At 41.2% G+C, this 21,798-nt stretch overlaps 1 protein-coding gene across 2 annotated transcripts in view; it reads left to right on the plus strand.

Moving 5' to 3' along the window:
* The window catches only part of snx29 (sorting nexin 29), a 145,144-nt gene that overhangs the window by 90,062 nt on the left and 33,284 nt on the right, over window positions 1–21,798 (plus strand). Inside the window, exons 16-19 of one of the 2 annotated variants that reach the window (XM_085283943.1) lie at window positions 10,119–10,235; window positions 11,540–11,566; window positions 11,927–11,982; window positions 12,262–12,343. In XM_085283943.1, the coding sequence (XP_085140069.1) occupies window positions 10,119–10,235; window positions 11,540–11,566; window positions 11,927–11,982; window positions 12,262–12,343 (282 nt within the window). The remainder of the gene's footprint in view (window positions 1–10,118; window positions 10,236–11,539; window positions 11,567–11,926; window positions 11,983–12,261; window positions 12,344–21,798) is intronic. The other variant, XM_085283944.1, reaches the window with a different exon arrangement.

Consider the following 21,798-nt stretch of genomic DNA (forward strand, 5'->3'; position numbering starts at 1 on the left):
GCAGTCGAACACCAGACCAGCATTAAAACACAGCGTACCTGATGCAGGTCTTCAATATGCCAAAGTATATTAATGCTACGCAGCTCGTCTCTGTTACTATCGAACTCGGCTGATGAATCCTGGAGTCCTGAGCGTTGCTACTGTACAGAAGCTCTGCAGCACCAGAGTAAGATTTGAAAAGCCGGTTGAGTAAGACTCTAAAATGATTAACAGAATTTATTTAGCCAGTCTTATTATCTTTTCACCAAGGACAGGTTCCTCCAAGTTTCCATCATTTTGCCTGCTGATCTTCACACGATGCTGTTTATATTAAAGACACTGGCAGATTTATCACTGAACTTCTTTGCAGTTTTTTAAAACAACTGGATTATTTCAGTGGTTCACAACATTTATTTTGTTGCCTGAAAGTTACAACTATCACCTGACACGTGAGAGGTGTGTTCTTAAACAGTGAAATAGGCTAAAACATCTCTAAAATCAGCACATTATGCCATGATTTAATCATACTGATGAGGATGATGATGTAAAAGTCTCAAAAACTCACAAAGCTTGTATCAAATATGAAACGCTTGGCTTTAACCTGGATTATCTTTATATTGAAATTTGACAAATATGCAAAAAAAAAAAAACCTATTAAATGGAGAAAATACTTTTTCACCACACCGTACATAATATATGTCTCATTCTGCTGGTTTTACACCACACAGCAAACACAGATCAGCCCTTCAGATTCATGGAAGAACAGAAGTCCACAAATAAGAGAAAACATTTATTATGTGTTGCAATAATCTATAACTACCAGCTGAGTGTTCTTTTAATCCACAATCTTCATCCCGACAAATTCCTGTCAGTGTATATTAAAATGTTAAGTTTTGATGGTGAAAGTGACAACTTTTCCAATGTAAACCTAATCTTAATCCACCCAAATACTTCTGGCATGTGTAGGCCACGAGAACATTTACCAAGACAGGGCTTTCATTTCCTGAATGCTCATCCGCATGTGATGAAAACACCCCTAAAATTAAAGCTGACAGACTGTATTTTAACATTGTCATCACTGTAGCGTCTCAAAGTAATAATACTGCATAATCAAAAAAATGTGTGATCCAAGTGCACAGGCAGCTCGCCGTGTGATGCCGCAGTGACAAAAACCCACGTCTGTACCACAGGACAGATTTAGCTTCTTTTTTTTTCCCCCATAAACTTCTATTTCTAGCTTTTCTATCGGCCCATCTTCCGCTCTCATGAGCTCACACTTCTTAACGCATCTCTCCATCTCTATTTGTATGTTGTTGTTTTTTTCCACCTCAGTTCAGAGTGGACAGCACAGCTTGTGATGTCTATATTTGTCCTCTCTCACACTCTTTCTTGCCCCCCCTCCCTCATTTCTCAGCTGTGTCTCTTCCTCTTAAGGAGCAGCTGTGCTGAAGTGACTCAGAGATGCACATAGAGACCCAAGCTGCATTTATTAGATGTACAAAGAAGCCCAGTACCGGCCCTGTTATGGTTAAGGTCTCACCCAGGTTTAACATTTAAATGAACCTTTGATGCCTTTTATTAGGTTTCCTATCTGATGAACAGTTTATGTAATCTCACAGTCAAAGTCCTATTTTTAAAATGATTCAGACGCACTGGGAAGGACACAAATGAACAAAAACAATGTCTGTTACTGATTCATAATATCTTTAACCACGTATGATTTTTGCATTGTTTGTTTGCTTGTATTGATGCAGTGTAGTTGCTAAATAACAGGGACACCGGTGCCACTTTGACTCATGCTCATCCCCTTTCTTTGTGTCTCCAGCTGCTCACTACCTTCCAATCTCCCGGAAAAGCAAAATAGTATGAACATTATCGTTTATGAAAGTGCTTTCTGTTATTTAAGAGGAAACACTCGGGCTTGGCTTCGAACTGAGCACATACTAATGTGCGAACTTCAAAAAGTGGATAAGTGTAACATGAAAAAAGGGTGTTGTGTTCATAGACAACAGGTTCAGTTTGTGCTGCTGCACCTGCTTCTCTGTCTTCTGTGATCAGAGTATTCATGTCAAGTTGTCACTCCAATTAACAGGCCTCCACTTCAGCAGAAACCCACTTAAAATCAAGTATTAAAAAGAAAGGAGAAGTCTGGGTGTACTCCATCACAGCACACCCTGCTGGCGTCCATAGACAGTCCTCTGATGATGGTTTCTAGGTCAGTATCAGACAGCAACTCCTAAAACAATTTTACTTATTGAATCCATAAATGGTATGCAAATAAAACCTCAACATCACCCACTGGTGAAGGCTAGAGTTTGACTTTTTGCCCATTGACATCCCTGTAATCACTATAATGTTAATTCGGATGACGATTTTGGCGACGTTAAACAAAATGTACTTGCTGTAAAAACTGAACAGCTGGTACCTCATAGCTTAATAGAGGGCTTGATATGACTCAAACTGAGGGACAACGCACACTCATGTGGTAGTGAGTTGTTAGTCAGTATGTAGCCACACATTACCCTACACCCACTATGCCTGTTTTACTCAGTGTGGAGGTCACCGTACCACAGCCTGTGACCTCCAAACCCTGATATCAGCTTTCCCTTTTGTTTCCTCTTGTCCTGATGAGCTTTTCCTCCTCTCCATCTAATTTTGCTCCACCCCATTTATAGTATGTGTAATTAAGGTTATGAGGTTTTGGGTCAGCTGTACCACTGCTCCCCCCGTTTGTTTTCTTCTTTTGGGGGTTTCAGCTCACGATGGCATTTTTTATTCAGGCCAGCTCAGCTTGGCACAGATCAGATCATAAACGGGAGGAGAGGAGAGGGAGAGGCGCACGGAGAGATTCTGTAGAGATGGGAGTGGAGAGAAGCAGAGAAGAATAAGGCGTTATCCTCCTCCATGAGATTTTTGTCCTTGTGCGAGCGGGCCTTTGAGCACTCGAGCGGGGAGTCTTTACTGTATGGGGTCGACATCACTTGGGTGGCAGTTTTGCTGAAGTGAGGCAGTGCATCTTACTAAACCAGCCCTGCATGCCTGATAGAGAGACTTCTGCTCTTCTGTAGTCCAGTTTTCAGTCACAGTCAGTCATTACGGTATTTTGGATATATCTGCATCGGATGAGGCATTTGAAGCTAAGATGAGATTGTTTTCGTTTTTTGAAGCTGTTGGCTATTTTTATGACATCCTTACATGAAACATGACTGATTAATTTATTCAAATATTTGATGTGATTAGTTAGGTTGGTGAAGGCTCACGCAGTGCGATTAAAAATAAATGTTGCCTTGTATTTGCTTTTAAGCCGTACACTTCAACTTCGCAGAGTTGGAATAAAAGAAAGCAATTTGTCTTTCTTACATACACAATAACCAACAAAGGTATTTGTTTTAATCACGGAGCTTTAGTATATTTGTCATTATTAATGGTAGAGGAAGAGAATCAGTTGAATCAGATTTTTCGTTTGTTTTATTTAAAGGTTCCAGCTGTTAATCCCACTTAAGTGCTGCTAACGGTACAAATTATATCAGTTTTGTAGAAAATTAAAATAATAGACTCGTTCAGCCCAGAAAAATCACAGCGTGAGTTGCAGTTTAATTTCCACTTATTTTTACAAATGCGTAAAAGTATGGTACTGTATACTGTTATACTGCAAGATTATAATTAGAGAAGGCATATTGTCCTTCAGAGTTTTTGCTAGATCATTTTTAATCTGATTAGCACAGCTTCCAGGAAATGCAACGAGCCATGAATGTGTTTATTCCTACAATAAGTAAATCTAATTGCTTGCAAATGAAATTCTGCAAAATGAGCAATTAAACTTCGGCTTCATGGCTTATTAAAAGCACCTTGTAAAGTAATGTTTCACGTTCACAGCTTGTCATTAAAATGCTTTGTGTGTGTCCTCGGCTCCCAAGGTATTGCCATAACCAACAGTGCAATAGCTTGAAACTGTCAGCAAGTATATGTCTGATATTGTTATCATGCACAATATTCAGAATTGTGGCCTATTCATCAAACCTAAGCACCTTTAAGTCATCCTAGTTCGGAGCAAGGGAGTGCAGTTATCACATGTCCTACCTCCTCAGGCAGGCCATTGCAGCTCATTCTGGTCACTTTTGGTTCTCAGTTTTGATTATAGGATATCCTCTGGATATCCCTACCTGAGCCATGACTTTAAGTTGTACAAAGCTCTACAACAGCTGCCTGTCAGGCTTCCATTTTTCAGACTTTTTGAGTTGTCAGGGCTTTTCCTTGTGTTTTATGGTTCCACACTGAAGGTTTTAGAGTTTGAAGCTGCTTGATGGAAATTGTCAGCTAGTCCATCAGCCTTGAGGCTAAGAAGGTACTAGGAGGAAAATAAAGGTGGAGAAAGAGGACATACATGTCATACACACAGATCCCTGCCACCTTCCTAACTCTGGAGGTGCCACCCACAATAGCTTTGACGCAAGAGACCTCTGATGCTGTCCTGGGGTATTTTGGGTTGGATTCTATGGATTCTCACTCACACTGGGTAACACTGGAAACGCTGGAGGGCTCTTTGTCATGTCATGTTGTTGTACTGTGGTGAGGCGCATTGTCCTGTCCTCTTGTGTCTGCAGCAGTGTTTAGTTGGTTGTCTAACATCCACATGAATCCATGTCTGAGGTTTGCCAGAAGGACATTGTTTTAACCTGATTTTTTTTTAAGCCCGGGTCAGCCAAGGAAGAGTAGGGGCGACATATGCAACAGTGGTTTTATTGCTGTTCTTTGTGTATTGTCTAGCAGTACACTCTCTGCAAGGGTTAAATTGCATCATATCCCTAGTTTGCTTATTACTGTTTGGCATGTTACCACACCGTATGTATATACTTTCCTTTTAAACCATTTACGGCATCAAATTGAACTCTAAAGCTAACTTCTGGAATCTCCATAATGAAGTACAGATTTTTTTGTCTTTTTTCTGATGAAATTTCAAAAGCCACTAATTAGCTGCTACCCAGTAGATATTTATTGGCTGATGCAACACTGAAGTGAGGCTTTGGGTGGCCTTGTCTAGAGAAAGGTCAGCTAAAGAATGTGATAATGCCCACTGAGTAATGCCCATTGCATGTGAGGTCCAGATATGAGTGAATGAACGCTGAAACTTAGTTGTGCATTTTAATGAAGCGTTAATAACACAGAGGAGATGACCTTGCCTGGTGAAACAAATTGGCAATGCTAGCACGTAGCTACTGCTTAATGCAGACCCGTGTTTGACGTGTAAAATTGCAATTCACATTTTCACATGCACACTTGGATACTCTATACTACATACACTACTGTACACACGCACACATCTACAGCCAGAGAAAAACTTATTAGCACACTCTCACTGAGAATTAATTGGGTTTCCTCACGCTTAAAATTAATTCCCTCCTTTATAATGTCCTATTTAAGAGTCATGGCAGCTAAATAAATAGAGGTGATGAATGGCTTGCATGGCAGTCAAAGGTGTTAAGCATACATGTGCGGGGTCCCTTACTCTTCCCTGTCTGACCTGGGCTTACCAAATCAAATTGAAGTTCAAAGTGTGCGTTTGTGTTTCTCATTCGTACAAATCATGTCGCATCTTCATCTCGTCTCATCACAAATGTCTGGGCTCGGGAGAGAGATGGAAACTTTAAGGGTTGGGGGATTAATTTTTGAGCCACTGTCAGTTATGTTTTATGTTTAAAGATTAGCATCAGCTGTTTTTATTGCTTTGCAGCACTGTCTGATCCAGTGATTTATACTGCCTCGGGTATTTAGAGACATTTTTATATTGACTGAGAGCACTGGTATACCTGCTTAAACAAAAAGCGTCAAGGCAGAGTATCAACCGAGCTCAAACAGAATTCTGAAGAAAAATGAGTCTGTGTCATGTGTGGCTGTATGCAGGCAGGACTGGAATGGTGGACCCAAAGTGCAGACTCTTGGATACGAAAAAGGTGCACTTGAAAACAGCTTTAATGGTGAACCAGACCAAAAACTAAACTGAAAAAATACAAAAAACTAACCAGGCTGGCAAACAGAACACACAGTACAGAATGAGGGTAGATCGCGACACGGACAGAGGAAAACACAGGGCTTAAAAACAGAGGGAGCAATCAGTGAATGAGAGACAGACGGGAAACACAGCTGGGGCAAATCAGGGCTAACGAGGCAAGGGAAGCAAAACCTGATACATTAACCCGAGATACGGACTTCAAAGTAAAACAGGAAACATAACACAGAGATGCAGACTTGAGAAGGGGATACAGCAACTAAGGAATACAGACAGAAGCCAAAAGACTAAAACTCTAACATAAACCACACAGAGAACCTAAACTCAGAACAACCCTACAAACCATTAGATATAATTAATCCAATCAAAGGACCAAAAACACAAAACCACTGGGTCGACGACCCAGCCCCCCTAACAGTCTGTTTTTCACAGGTAAATAAAAAAGATATATATAATATACTTTTACGACTATGTAGATAACAGTCGTTGTGACTGTAGAGTTGCATACAGTACTTATTTGTTGCATCACCCTGGATGAAATCTGCAGTACTGATAATATCTCTGAAATTATACATACATTTGTAATGCCAGACCAAAATTATTCAACGTGGAATACCTGAAAACAAAAACAAGCCCTGGCACAAAGCTTGAGAAAATCAGAGTTTCACCAGTTTAGTCCTTTTTTCTGGCACGAGTGGCCATGTTTGGATGAGAAGTGAGAATACAAATTTATGAGCTAACGCTAGCAAGCTACATCTATAGACTACACTGGCACACACACCACATGATGCTAATGAGTGCTAAGTAATAGCAAAACTGAAACACAAACTTTGGCGACGTCAACACGATAACTTATCAAAATAAACCATGGAGTGGCTTCATTTTTTCCTGGACGTGTGCATTTGTTGTTCATGTTTCCCTTTTTACATTTGAAGTCTGCAAATGTGCTGAGATTGTGCATATAACACAAAATGAATCGTGTCTACTTTGTGTAGTTGTCTTTCTCAATCTAATAGTAGTCTAACACATGACTTTATTTGTTTGCCTGAAAATAGCAAAGCTGTGACAGAAGTGAACAGCAGTATCACCTAAAAGAGCATTTTAACATCTCCACCTACGTTGGCAAAATGATCTTTTCCTGCTCACGGTTTATACCAAATACACGGCAGGCATCATGACTCAGTGTGATTTGTGCTCTGCGGCCTTACTGAGATGAATACAGCAAATGACAATTAAGACAAAACCTGTAAAGTCTTTTGCAATCAAGGAAAAACCCATTATCACTATTGAATACTTAAGACTAGCTTATTCTGCGTGATCTTCTTCTTTTTCATTTATTTATTTGTATTTCATTCTTTTGTCCAGTTGAATGCAGTCAGATTTCAAGGAGATTCGTTATTTGTTCTTGTGGCAAAACTCGTCTCTGCTCCACTGCAGCTTTGCTGTCTTTGCTGTTGTCTTGTGGTTGTCATGGCAACTGAAAAGTAAATTTGATACAATTTTGAAACATTCAATAAATGTTGACAAATTACCTATAGAACGCGTCAGTTGTTCCCTGACAGACAGCACTGTTGTCTCTGGCAGTGGTAGTCACTGGTAAAACAAGCTTTTTTTTCACTGATTGTAAGCCAGCTGTCTCCTAATTGGTTCTCTCTTACAAATGCAAGGTTTAAACAGCAAGTAGGTTGGGCTTGTGAGCTCATGCTCAGTTTCTCAGACCAAATTGGTGATATCCACTCTCATGACCTTATAGAGCATGAAAGATGTGCCGTAACAGTACATCTACTGTATTGTATTGAGGAAGAGAAATCATAATACTGCCCCTTTAATTTCAATCATTGTTACAAACCGATAAAGTGACAAACTCAAGTTTAAATGGCAGACGCTTGTAAAAGTGGGCTGCAACCTCAGTAGGGCTGGGTATCGTCACTGATTTCTAGAATTGATTCGATTCCGATTCACAAGGTCCTGAATCGATTCGATCCACGATTCGATTTGAATCTGGGAAATTTTGCCTCAGACAGTCAGAAATATTATAACTCAGATCAGTACATTTACATATTTTTGTATCTATAAAAAGGAAGCTGACACGTTCCAGACTTTATCAAAGGTGTGAGCATCACAGCAGATGCCTTTGTGTCAAAGTAGCTGAAGATAAAACACAGAAAAACATGAAGGTGATTTTCCTGGTCTGGGATTTTATAAAAATATTCTGCAGTACATCAAAAACGAAAGAAAACCATTAATCAGCTTATGAACATTACCTCTGAAGTTACAGCGGTTTTATTAGAGACACAGCATTTTGCATTTTGTTTAATTTTAAAAAGTTTAAATTTGTTCAGAAGCCTATTGAACGGCAGAAATTAGGTTTTCTTTTCGGAAGTAAGTAAAAGTTAAAAAAAAACATCGTCCGACAGCGCTGTAAACAGCGGTAGACTTGTGCGTAACAAGCAAGCGAATAATGCAAAAACAGATTTCGGGGATAGACGGGAAACTGTTCTTGAAGTACACTGAGAGAGAGAGAGAGAGAGAGCGAGCTGGGCATGAAGTGTGATTTTATTGTGGTGGCAGCAAAACAGCAAAAGTCAGAGTGAATTCATGACGATGTTTATGTGAAGCTTAGTTTGGATCTTCTTTTGCTGCTGGTTCGGTCAATATTGTTTGGAGAGAGATAAAACTAACAGCTTTAGAATCAGCGCAAAAAGGGCGTAAACACAAAGCGCGGACCCGCCGAAACATCGGAATCAGCGAGCTGTCGGCTTTCAGCCCCGAGCGTGTCCGTGCCGTCGGGTGAGAAAGGCGACATCTCACTAAGTCTGATGCGCACTTTGTGTTTACGTCTTTGTGCAGAAGCCATGTTCCTGCTCTCATTTACTGTTTTAAATGTTTGGTGGTTGTCAAAATTTTGTGACGTTTCACCTGAGATTCTGAAATTTTCGGGCAAAATAAATTTATATAAAAAAATCTATTCAGGATTTTAATGAATCGATATCACGTTCTCCAAGCCAGAATCGTTTTTAATCGATGAATCGATTATTAAAACCCACCCCTAAACCTCAGTCGATTTCACCTAGTTGAAGAAAAACTTAAATGAGAAACAGAGTTGTTGTCCTCACAGCCAGCAAAGACCGCAGCCAACCAGCATCAGAACTACTGTGTAAATGTTTTTCAGTGCCACACATACTCTATAAATAAAGCTGCAATATTTCATTTTTCTTGGTTAAAAACATTTTCTGGCTACTTTCACTGTCACCTTTGTTTGAAATGAGCCTTTCCTGTTGCTCTTTTCACTGTTTTCCTTTGGTAATATTGCAGTTTTCATATACCTTGCCTGGTACGAGAACACAAACCGACTTTGGCATAAAGCTATTTTGTAAAATATTCAGGGAACCACAGATTTAATATCGTCGTCAACACTCTTGTCTTTATTACTCGAGAAATCTCCCCTCTTCTTTATGGCAGTGTGTGGCTTCTAAATGCGATGGGATAAAGTTAATGTATGAAGGTCAGCACTGGAGCAACACTGATGCTCAGCTCACCTGTCAGCCGGCAACGGCGCTCTTTCCAAGTGGCTGTGACAGCAGGTGTCCTCCATACAGCACAGTGTGTGTCACAGCTGTCAGTCTCCTGACAGAGACCTGTCCACAGCGTCCAGCCTGGTTAGGCAGACAGGCTGGGGAACACACACACAGACACACTGGATAGCTTGGCTGTATTTGCATGAACACACGCACGCACACACACGGAATAACATTGTGTCAAGGTTAGTTAGAGCTCATGACATTTGAATAGCAGGGAGGAAGGAGAACACATAGGATGGGAACAAATTTCACCTCCTCTCCCTCCATCATTCCTATCTCTGTTGGAAATTGTCCTGCTGTCCTTATCCATTATGTCTTAACTGGAGTGTGTTTGCCTTTTGTGTGATTTTTGTGTGATTTTCATATAAACTGACAATTAATTTTTTGTTTTCTGACTCCTACAATGATGTTTAAATGATTTTACACTGTACATAATTGTGTCCTGCAGAAGAGTGGTCCACGGTTTGATTAATTCAAGTTTTCTTCGTGTGTGTGTGTGTGTGTGTGTGTGTGTGTGTGTGTGTGTGTGTGTGTGTGTGTGTGTTTTTTAGGTGGCTGAGATGCATGGTGAATTGATAGAGTTTAATGAGCGCCTGTACCGTTTGCTCATGGCCAAAGACCACCTCATAATCCAGATGAGACAGGAGCTCATTGACCTGAGAGGACCGGTGAGTGGCACACAGCAACAGACGCATCCTGTCTCGTCTGATTTCTCTGCGGGTTTTCTCCTTTTCTCTTCTTTGACTTGCCCACTGATTCTGTTTGATTTTCATTTCTACTTGGTCCTGTTTGTTTGTCCATCCCTCGGTTCATTTTCCCCAACAGTCGGCGGCGTCAATAATAGTTATCTTCTTTCTTATTTTCTGTTGGTGAGATTTGATTTTCTCCGGGAGACTTTCTCCTGATCTTGATGGCTATCGATGTTAATACTAAGTATCCATTGTTCTTGTTAGACAGTACACAGACAGAGCTACTTTTTCTCACTACTTTCTACACTAACAAGAAAAACGCACAGATTACCAACGTCTGGTCATGCTCTGGAGAGCCTAAAGCTGTCTAGACGTGCACACACACAGCCTGCCCACAGTTTGAGTTGGTATAGCTTCAGTGAAGGGAGCCCCAGGTAGCAGATAGGAGCTCTTATCCCTGAGCTTCAGCCCTGCTGTACTGGACTCCTGTGGGCGTGTGTGTGTTTTGTGCATGTCCATCTCTGTTTCCTAAGTGCTCCGTGCTTGCTATAACTCAGAGCTGCTGCAGACAGCCAAACCAGGGTCGCTGCCTCACTGATCCCTTTCTTGGTCTTGCTCATCTATTACCTTCTCTCTGTGCGTGCGTGCGTGCGTGCGTGTGTGTGTGTGTGTGTGTTTGATGAAAGCCTGGAGGCTGGCGGCCCAATTGCACTGGCTGTGGTGACAGTGTTTTTGCTCAGGTTTAGATAGGCTCTCTGGGAAATCTGAATAGCTGACATGCCAGCTCTGGGAGAGACAGGTTGGGGGAAGACACACAAGCTATCATATTCCCAACACTTCAGGCGACATTACATTAACTTGCATTGATTCCCTGGAGACTTACCCTAACCTTAGATATAAGCACTACTCACCCAACCATAACCTTATCAAAACCAAGCTGTCGCACCGTGAAATTTGATGATTTTTGTTACGGGCTCTTGCTTTATCCCGGCAACATGATTTTCTAAACAGATTTAGACCCCCCCCCCCCCACACACACACACACACACACACACACACACACAACATGAGTAACACAAGTACACTCACTCTCTTTCTCAATTCGATTGACTTCATTTCTCGAGGCTTTTATTGGCATGAAAGTGTCAAGAGACAAAATTGCCAAAGCATCAAAATGTAATTTGTCTGAGTGTTTGGACATTGCACAATAGCAGTAAATTGAATAGTATTAGAAGTTTAAGATTGATTACATAGTAATTACACACTGTATGTATGAATTGCAGGAACATCCTGCGTGTATGGATGCATGGGTATGCTGTGTATATCTTGGTTATTCGTTTCGCATGTTGATACATATTGTTGGGCAGGGGCAGTTGCTGTCTCCTTTCTTTCCCACGGCCATGTACACACATACTCTTTCTCATCCACAAGGCCAACATGTAGCACGTTTAATGTGGTTACTTCACCAACCTGGAGGCATGCATGCTTGATGAATACATACACAGGGAACACACTGGTGTAGGGATCACTGGTAGATGGATTCAGTGTTTTTTTTGTGCGTATCTGATAACATATTTGTGCAGGAGTTTGTCCTGTATTTGAAATGAAAGTCCTCCTTTTGTTTGTTCCCTGCTCTTTAGCGTTCTTCCTCTCATTCATTTTTTTTCCAGGTTCCAGGTGATTTAAGCCAGACGTCAGATGACCCTAGCCTGTCAGATTTTGAGACGTAAGAACATTTCTCTATATCCCCCGTCCAACGCATCTTTCTCTCACCCCTTTCTATCCTCTCATAGTTTGATGTCTCTCACCCCTTTTTCTCCCTTTGCACTGTTTCCTCTGAGTTTACAACTAAATTAGATTTTCAGGTGTTTTACCAGAGTGAACTGCAAACAATGGTAGCTGTCCAAACACAGTGCTGACATACTGTTAATGTTGCCGCTGCTCGGGATAATGATGATGATAATGAAGACGGCGGTGAGAACTGTTTGTTGTTTGTGTCACTCAGGGCTCATCGCGCTCTCATCAACGTATGGATCCCCTCTGTGTTCCTGCAAGGCAGAGCTGCCAACGCCTACCACGTCTATCAGGTACACACAGCCACATTAATATCTCTGTCTGAGCCACGCGTTGTGTTTACCAGGCAAAACGAGTCATTTCATCAAAATATACCGATTTAAACATTGACTTTGATGTCTGATGTACAGACTGCTGTAGTTATAAGACAAAAATAACGTTTTAATTGGAATAGAAACGGTGGAAGGAAGTAATGGACAGAACAAGAAGTTAAAAGTTCATGGAGGCACAGAGCGAAGGAACAAAATGAGAAAGCTCTGAAATAATTACACATTCGCTCACGTGAGCATTAATAGCTCATCATCTGTTTTTATTCAAATTGTTTTGTTTGAAAGTTTTTTAATACCTAAAAATCTGTTTTCATTGGTTTGTGCCTGCCATACAAGAGTACTAGAAAAAAATACACTGAAATTAATAAAAACTGAACAGAAACGAGTAAATCCACTGTGTAAACAAAAAGTAAAACGGAAATAAAAATAAAAACTAGTCAGAAAATACAAAACTGTAACAACTCTAACAGTCCATAACAGAAACGAATGCTTCAGCTGGGATTCGTTGACCACATAAATCAATACTGTGCCTCATCAGAAAGAGGGGGAGATGACTAAGGTAGAAGCTGGCATACATCAGGAAAAAAATCGCATAGTTCACATTTTTGTTGAAACTAATTATCCGATGAATCTGGGATCATTTCTAATGTTGGTACATGGTGGGCGTCTGTACCGGATATCAATCTAACATGGTCCTGGCTTCATCATCATCACATCTGAACTCCATCTTCAGGAACATAAAGTTACTGAGCTTCTGCAATCATACATACGAGTATAAATCCTGTGACAAATTCAACCTGTGAGTTGCTCTTTTAAGCTTAGAAAAGGTTTGTCTAGAAACGCCAAGAAATAAAAGGCTAGCTGTCGCTTTTTTTGGGGGGCAGTCTGTGCTCCAAGATGGCTGTGTGTCCCTCGTCATCGATTGGTGCCCTGCCAGAACTGTTGCAGACCTAAATAAGTCCCAGAATGCTCACTGCGCTTCCCACTCGAGCCTGCCATTTCTGAGTTTGCAATCAAGTTTGGTCAGAACTTTAAGCGTTTACACCGATAATAATAAAGCAACTCCACTTAACTAAAATAGTGTTTCCAGAGCTCTGTGCCAGGTACTTATCTAAGTAAGGTGTGTTGGGAACTGGACTCGAGAGCAGCTTAACAAACCGAACTGCTGCTGCTTCTTGTATCTGTCAAGTTATCGAGCAAAGTAGACAACGGTACCTCATTCCCTCTGTGGCTGTTTTACTGTGTCTGTCACATTAACAAGGTGTTACACCTCAGCTCTCTCGCCGTGGCTGTCCCCTGCTTCCCCCATGTGAGACAGAAACACACACATACTCAGACATTAAGTCCCATGGTTGAGCTTCATCAGACAGACAAACTCACACACACACACACACCTGCCTGCTCAGGTGTTTACACAAACCTGCACTATTGGAGATGAGACAAAAACTGATGCGCACACACACACACAAGTGCTGCTACAGTGGACACCTTCTTCACGCTGCACAAATACACCTGTCAGACAGAAAAGTGCATGTGTGTACACACTGGTATTATCTGCTCTGTAGCCAGGAGGTACAGCTGTAATGTTAGTCAGTGAAAACCATATGGGACAGGAAGAGACAGGTGACACATCCTTAGCTGTAACGGATAGGCAGGAGTGACTGGCTACCATCTCAGCTTGGCTCAACTTATACATAATAGATGTAAATTCCCAATTCAGGACTCAAACTTTTAGCTGTGTGACATCTTTTTGAGCCAGACTGTCTCCGTCCTCTCAGCAGGACTGATGCGCGACAAAGGCAAATGAGACGCATTGTTTTAATTTCTCTCCTACCCGCTCGCAGCTTCACGCCGCACGGGGCAGTGCCTTTATTCTGCATTATGCATGCACAGTAATAAATGTACCACCAAACACATGATGGCAATAATTTAGAATTATCATTTGCTGCTAGTAAAATGCTCAGTGGAAAGTGGCCCACATTCAAACTGCTGTGCAGTGTTGGGTGAAGTGAGTCGTTCAATGCAGTTGGTAACTTTTATATTCGGGTGACTGCTTTGTAATTGTGCTCCCATAAAGGCAGGTTGTTGTTATTTTTTGCAAGAAATAATTACAGACTGTTAAGCACTACACCCAGTTTGAGCCTCTCGTTTCTGGATATATTGTTCAACAAACAATAAAAAAAGTCGTAGTCTTTACGAGAGTCTAAAGATATTTTTTTTTGCCTGTGGGAATCCCACGCTTTCAACTGAATGCGATGTAATGGTTGGTTAAAAGTAGGTGAACCGCACACAGGCATGTACAGCGCTGCAGGCAATTATTAGCATCCACCTGCAGTTGCGGACTTATGGATGGACTCCAGTATTGAAGCTGAGCATTTTCCATGTGTTGTGCTAATTTAGCCTAATTTCTCCATCTGAAAAATGGTCTCTGAGAGACTACTGTCCAGCCCTGGAGCTGGTATAAAGCACAACCCATCTGGTGTATTGGATACTTCCATTCACAGAGCTATATTCGTCTAATGGCTCCCTGTGGAAACGGCTTTTGTTCTTAGACAGGTTAATGGATGGCCAAGGTTACTGGAGTCATTGTTGTTAAGGTGAGGCTGTTGTGGTGATTGAACACTGAGCCAACAGTCTTAAAGACCTGAGGGTATCATGAGGAAATGGCAGGGGTCTCTTTAAATTACCCTCAAGCGAGTGCAAAGATTTTTTTGGGTCTTTTTTTCCTTCATTGTTGCACTCGCGCACACACTCATATGCTTGCAAAATTGAACCAATGATGCGAGCAATGAGCCATAGCCAAAGCTGGCTTTTGTAAGGCTTGGAGAGTGAATGGGATTTCAGAAGCCTGAGCCCGAGTTAGGTCACGGCAACCTTGTGGTGAAAATAAGCTCGCTAGGAGCTCTATACTGCTGCTAAACCCATCCAGAGAGGTGGAAGCGCTGATCTAACCATCGCATCTCATAGCGCGTCTGCCTCCTTGCTTCATTCTCACTGTCCTCCTTTTCAGCCTGCATATCTGTCTCACTCCCCCTGCCAGATTGCATACCATTATGACAGGGGTAAGCCTACTTGTACTCCATTTTCGTCTTTGCATGTCCTCAGAGCCCCTTTTTCCCCCCTCCAAGATTTCTAAAATGACTTCCATCTGAAGTGTGGTACGGCCATTGGACAGACAGACAGAGATGAAGAGAGAGACTGATGGATTTGCTCCATTATAAGTTGGGTTCTGCTCTTTGTGCGCCTCTGGGCCTTTATTCTTCCATCATTCCGTCCCTTTACTTTCCCCTTCTGAACTCATAATGAGAGAATTATACCGGCCGTGGCAAATCACTGACTCGCTCCCACACAATCCCAACAATAGAGGCTATTAAAAGAGAATGAGAGAACGCATGGTTTGCACACCGGCAGCGAGCACACGCGGTGATTTCTGTGTGCGCGTGAACGTCTGTGCTTTTCATTACCTGTGTATCCTGGACCAGCATTGTGTTGTGAAAAGAGCATCAGTCAGAGGCTGATGAGGAACTCTCCTCCAAAGAAGTGTCTGTGCTGGCTGCTTGTGTGTTATGGGATCCTTGTGCTTGCAACAAGGCTGTCAGCGAAAAGTAGAAGAAACAAACACTCTGGGAAAGACATCTTAGAACTAAATGTAAGGTATTTGCCTCTGGAGATGGCGGTGTCAGTGGTTTGGTAAATTGGTCCGCCACTTTTTGTCTGCGGCTTTCATTGGACTGTTTTTTCTTTTCTTTTTTTTTGTAATGGAGAGACTGCTGTTACATTTAACAATGCCAGATACATCAGAGTAGACGGATTAAAACGTGTGGACCCAGGCAACCAAATACCTGCAAAACTAATGGCGCACCTTTGTCATTGCTGAAAGCACTAACTTTGTGGATTCTTCACTGGTTGCCTAGTTACGGGTCCTGACCAAGAAATGTTCAGGGACATAACACCCTATTGATCTTTCAATTCAAAAAAAGTTACTGTGCCTTTTGGAGATATTACTTAGGCCAGATAAAATAAGTGTTGTTGTTTTCAATGCAGTTCCACAAATTAATCTAATAGGATGTAATAAAGATGTGTCATGATGGGTCAGGGTATGAGAGCAGGGGCTATAGAGAAATAACAAATTCATCGCATGCATTGCATTGGGACATTCTGACAATCATATTTGTTCTCTTGCAGTCTGTTGTGCAATCTGTAAGGTATCAGATGATGCAACGTGCTGCACACTACGACTGTGCCATACTATGCCTCTTTTTGCAATAAAGTTTTTAACACATCATTTTCATGGCAAAGTGTGACAAGAGTGAAGCTGGGAAGCTTTTAGCCTTAGGTTAGGCGCCATAGCTCATTTTTTGCTCACATACAATAAAAGATAAAAGCCTTGTGCCATTTAGCTCAAAAGTATTTTATGTTATTTCTTGTCAGACACTCTAAAGTAGTCCTGCTGAGAAGCTTACTGCTGTCTGATGGGAGCTTTCAGTTTGTTGATTATGAGGCGTCATACCTGTGGTGTAGATGAAAGATATGCTCTTTGTATCACAGCAGCATTTACCTATGATAAAGTTTTATCTGCTAACAAAGCAGAAACGGGTATTATCATCATGAGCTGCCTTTTTTTCAGTAAAGCAATAACTTCAGTAAATTTGCATGGGCTGTGACATATAATTGCGAAAGCTAGTCTGGGACCTTTCCAACCAAAATGCTGAAAATGGGAAGTTACACCTCAGTTTACATCAAAAGAAGGAGAAAAGTTGCATAAAAGGAGCTTTTTAAACACCACTTTTGTAACTCCAAAGGCAAGAAGATTCTTAAGTTGTTTTTTTTTCTTGGGGTTTTAGCTGGAAATAGTCCAACAAATGCACCGTTCACTTCAAAGTTTTTGAATATAGCCCCTCATCATCTTCCTTTCCAAATCTCTTTTTAAAAATTGCTCTTTCTGCTTTGCTCTCCTTTGCTTTTTTTAATCTATCTGTTGTTCTTTTTCTTTTCATCAGTCTTGCTGTTTTACTTTTCCTCCAATTACTATTTTTCTCCTTTACTGGTTTAATCCTCTTTCACCTATTAATTTTCTATTCATTGATTCTAGTGCTGCTGAAGTCCAGGACAAAATGCTTGGGATCTTTCCACCTCCACAGCAATTTGATACTAATGCATCATAATTTTAAACTCATACAACTTCCCAGATGAGACAAAGATAACATGAACAGGGGGGACGGCAAACTGACAAAACTACAAAGTAGATGCACAGGTCCATCCATAAACTCAAACACAATCCAGGCATCAAGAACAAATGTAGCATCCTGTAGTTTGAAGTGAGTCCAATGGAAAATGCTGGAGTTGAGAGCTGGTGTCTCCAGTCCGCGTTAGCCGTTTCACATATAGATTCAATAGATATACAGTATCTGCACATACAAGAGGAGCACGTCTCTTTGATCAGCCAAATGCTGCACCTATAATTGCAGTGCTGAAAACTCAGTTATGCTAATCTGACTGGAAACATCTACTGTTCTCTTCTTTCGTCTGTCCCTCACACGGTTGCTCTTTTTCCACAAAACGGCATTAAATTATGAATGAAATATATTTTTTGCAAGCAGCGAGGCTGTGTGTGTGTGTGTGTGTGTGTGTGTGTGTGTGTGTGTGTGTGTGTATGCACTCTAAGCCATCAGAGGTAATTTTATTCAGCAGAAGGTTCTGCCTGCTTCAGAGGTCTTGTGTATTTCTTGAGCTCAAGATAATAAGAAGAGGGTGTGATGGAGATGAGGTGTAGACTGTACACACCATAAGAAATGAGAAATAGTGTTGCTCTTTTTTTCTTTTTCTTTTTTTTTCCTATTAGTTGGGTAACAGGGAGGCTCGGATTGGGTCCACTGGTCATTGCTGCTCCACTCTCCTGGGTTGAAAAGCTGTTTTGCAGTTAAATTTACAGGCTTCTTTTCCTGAGAAGTTTTTAAACAGACCATAGCTAGTTAAAACTGCTTGAGCTACAAAGCTTGCTTTGCCATTTATGGCAACTGGAACTAATAAAACAGATCTCAAATGTCAGCAGATAAACAGCAACGATAATGCAGACACAACAATGCTAGACACTCAAAACATCGGTAAGTAAATATAACCTTACCTGCTTTGTAGTGCACTCAAAGCTAAGTTAAAGTGATGATACCGTTTCCATGCTGCCATCTGCTCCAGCCCTGTGTCTTCCCCCTGCTCTCTCTCAGCTTTCAAGTCCACTTTAAACTGTAACAAAGGCCAGAAAATGCTTAAAAATGATCCCAGAAAATACTGTTGATGGTGATAAATTACAGATTACGGTTGTTAGTTAACTGACCACATCGACTGTTAATCTGATTACAAGGGATGCATCTCTAAAAGTAATATGTAATTATCATTAAGTCCATTAATTTTACTGCAGTTCATTAAAGTTCATTAATTATATTTGTTATTATCTACTTTGCGTATGCTCATCTTCAAGCCTGTTCAAGCAGAGTCTCAATTACAGAAATAGCAGTTACATAAACCTTGTTTAACTTGCTTCTCTCAAAGACTTTAATGTATATAAACTATATAAATCAGCGCATCTGTGAATCTTTGATACGTCCTTGAAACTCTTTCAGATGTGTGCACAGCTGCCTTCAATGGACTGCTATCCCCCAGAGACATGCAAACTGGGAACTGTGTTAACACCTTTAATTTCTGTGTTATCCACTGGATATAGCTAGGAAGACTCATGGCTACTGAGCCGGCATGCCCTACATCCAGACCTGCTCCACGTGAGCAGCTCTGATTAGCCGGAGGCTTAATCTGCATTGCTGGACTGCTTTCCCTGTGCAGATGAGATAGTACATCCATATGTATTAAATGTGATCTTTGAGCATGTGCAGATAGCTGTGCATGTTTGTTGGTGTTGCATTTAAAGACACATGAATATCGCTGATCATGAGCTTGCAGGATTTTTTTGTGTGTGTGTATTGTCACACACACACACGTATTGGACTCTGTATGGATGTGCACGTGAGTGATTATGGTTATGATAATGGCTGGTTGGTGAAAGAGCGAGATAACGGTTATGTTGATGATGGTAATGATGAATGTTTTACAAAGATGATGATGATAATTACAATCGTTGTCTTCGTCTTACATCCATCAGTCATAGATTAAACACCCTCGGGAAGACGCAGAGGCTGCTTTTGCTGCTGTACACTGCAGCACAGGCACCTCATCAATTTCAGCATCAGTGTAATTTACATTACATTTCCATTTTAGGCACTTAAGTTAGTGCTCTTATCCAGAGCATTTCACAGTGGGGAGGTTGAGCTTCAGTGTCTCATTCAATAGTACTTAAATAAAATGCATTTCTGTGGAAGGACACGGGCATTGGCAGGAGTAGGGATGAGGCTGTGACCTTCTGACTTGAGGGGGAGAACAGAAAATGCAACACCTGCATAATGCATAGGAAAAGAGTAAAACTGGAATTACCAGTTCGCCTCAACTAGAGCCTGTACAAATATCTTTAGATGGGAAAGGCAAAAGGTTTCTGGTGTAACGAATTAGGATGATTAATTTTCTCAACTTGCAGTTTTATTCGATTCAGTTTTATCTGCACTAAACGTTATTTATCATAACTGCAAGCCCCCATGAAGGAGATTTACTTCTAGCTGTGCCTGTGGGTAGCGTCATTTGCAGGAGAAACTATAGGATGGAGTTTCCTCCTTGCTAAAACTGTCCAAACAAAAGATATTGTATCTCACAAAGATATTGTTGCACTTTTATTTGCAAAGATCAATCCACACACTGCTTTATGAAGGCAGTTCAGAATAGGCTGAATTTTTATTTTATTTTATTTTATCTTATCATACACCTCTTACTGTTTGGCTTGCACAGCACCTGTTTCTGGATTTAACCCTTATAAACATAGCAAAGCAACACTGAGCTCTTGAAAGGCACCCAGCAGTATGGGCTAAGCCCTGCTGCGGCACTTGATCAGTGACCTACCCGCCAATAAACACTTCAAAGTGTGTCTTTGCAGGTGGAAATGGGATGTGGGGGGCTGGGAACTTTCTCCCTGAGGGTGATGGGGAGGTTGGACTGATGGAAGGATTTGGATGGTGACGTCGTTTGGTGGAAGGAGTCAGAAGGGAATGTGGTAATCTCCAGATATCTGATTAGATCTCTGAGCTGGAACATAATTTGTCAGACTGCCTCATCTCCCTGCTTTCTTCTCCCCTGATAACCTCAATTTATATTTACACATTTATTTGTGTCTCCAGTTGTCTGCCGCTTCCTCTTGGCTCCATTTTCCTGATACTCCTCTTTCCCCTCCCCTCTTTTTTTGTCTCATTCAGCTCTAATTTGCACTGCATCATCCACTGCGTGGCCTATCCTTCAATCACTTGATCTCTGACTTCCTTACTATGCTGAAAACCCTTTCTCACAAACTGTCAGTGACTCATTTGTTCATGCGAGTGTATTTGTATGTGTGTGAGTGAGGAGTGGTGGTGGTGGTGTGGGACACACAAATACGAAGAGTGGGAGGGAGAGCGCTGACAGGTGAAGGAAGTGGGAGATGAAGAGAACAGCGTAAGGGAAGCAATTGTGATAAAAAGATGGCGATAATAGCTGCGGCATGTCCCATTTTCCTCCTGCTGTGGTGTCACTCAGTTTCTCCTGGGTAGTTTCCAACTTCGATGTTGAGTGCTCATATCTGGTTACCACCTGCCGGTTTTCGAGAAAGAACTTTAGCTGATTGCTCTGGTGATTAAAAAGCTCCATGTCTGACGTGTCGATGGCTGTTCTGTGTTGGGAATAGATCAATTCGGACTGGAAAACACGGTGGAATAATTCCTATAGGCCTTACGAGTCTTAGGTTACGTTTATGATGATAGCAAGAGTTTTACCACCTTATTACAGACCACACTGAGGCATTGTCATGTGTTATTACTTGCTTTTCGTGTCATCCGTTTTGATTTCATTTTGAATGTTTTGTTTCAGTTTTGTTTGTGCAGTTTTAGCTTGGCTAGCAAGGCGCATCCATAAGTACAGGACATGTCAGACTGTATAGATTAAGAAGAAGAATACAGAGTATACATACAAATGAAGGATGAGATGATTCGACTCTGTCTTGCATATGTTACTAGGCAAAAGTTTGTGCTATGATGCAATTTACTGTTGAAGTCAATTAATGTAGCTGTCCACCCACTGTAACACAAAACCAGGAGGTTTATTTTCCACTTCCAGGATGAAAGGTAATACCAGCGAGAGCACAGAATTAGACCTTGCTCATATTCAGCAATGGATTTAATCTGCTCTAATTAGTGGACTGATATCATCTCAACATGTAAAAACTGTATTCATATAAGTCCTGCTTATGTTGTCTTTGTATATGTTACACTTATGCTTTTTTCTCTGCTAGTTTTTGG

The sequence above is a fragment of the Mchenga conophoros genome, linkage group LG8, assembly GCF_057382185.1.
Source record: "Mchenga conophoros isolate Kocher_MC1m ecotype Shallow Benthic linkage group LG8, M_conophoros_male_GT1.1, whole genome shotgun sequence".
In the NCBI taxonomy this organism is placed as follows: Eukaryota; Metazoa; Chordata; class Actinopteri; order Cichliformes; family Cichlidae; genus Mchenga; species Mchenga conophoros.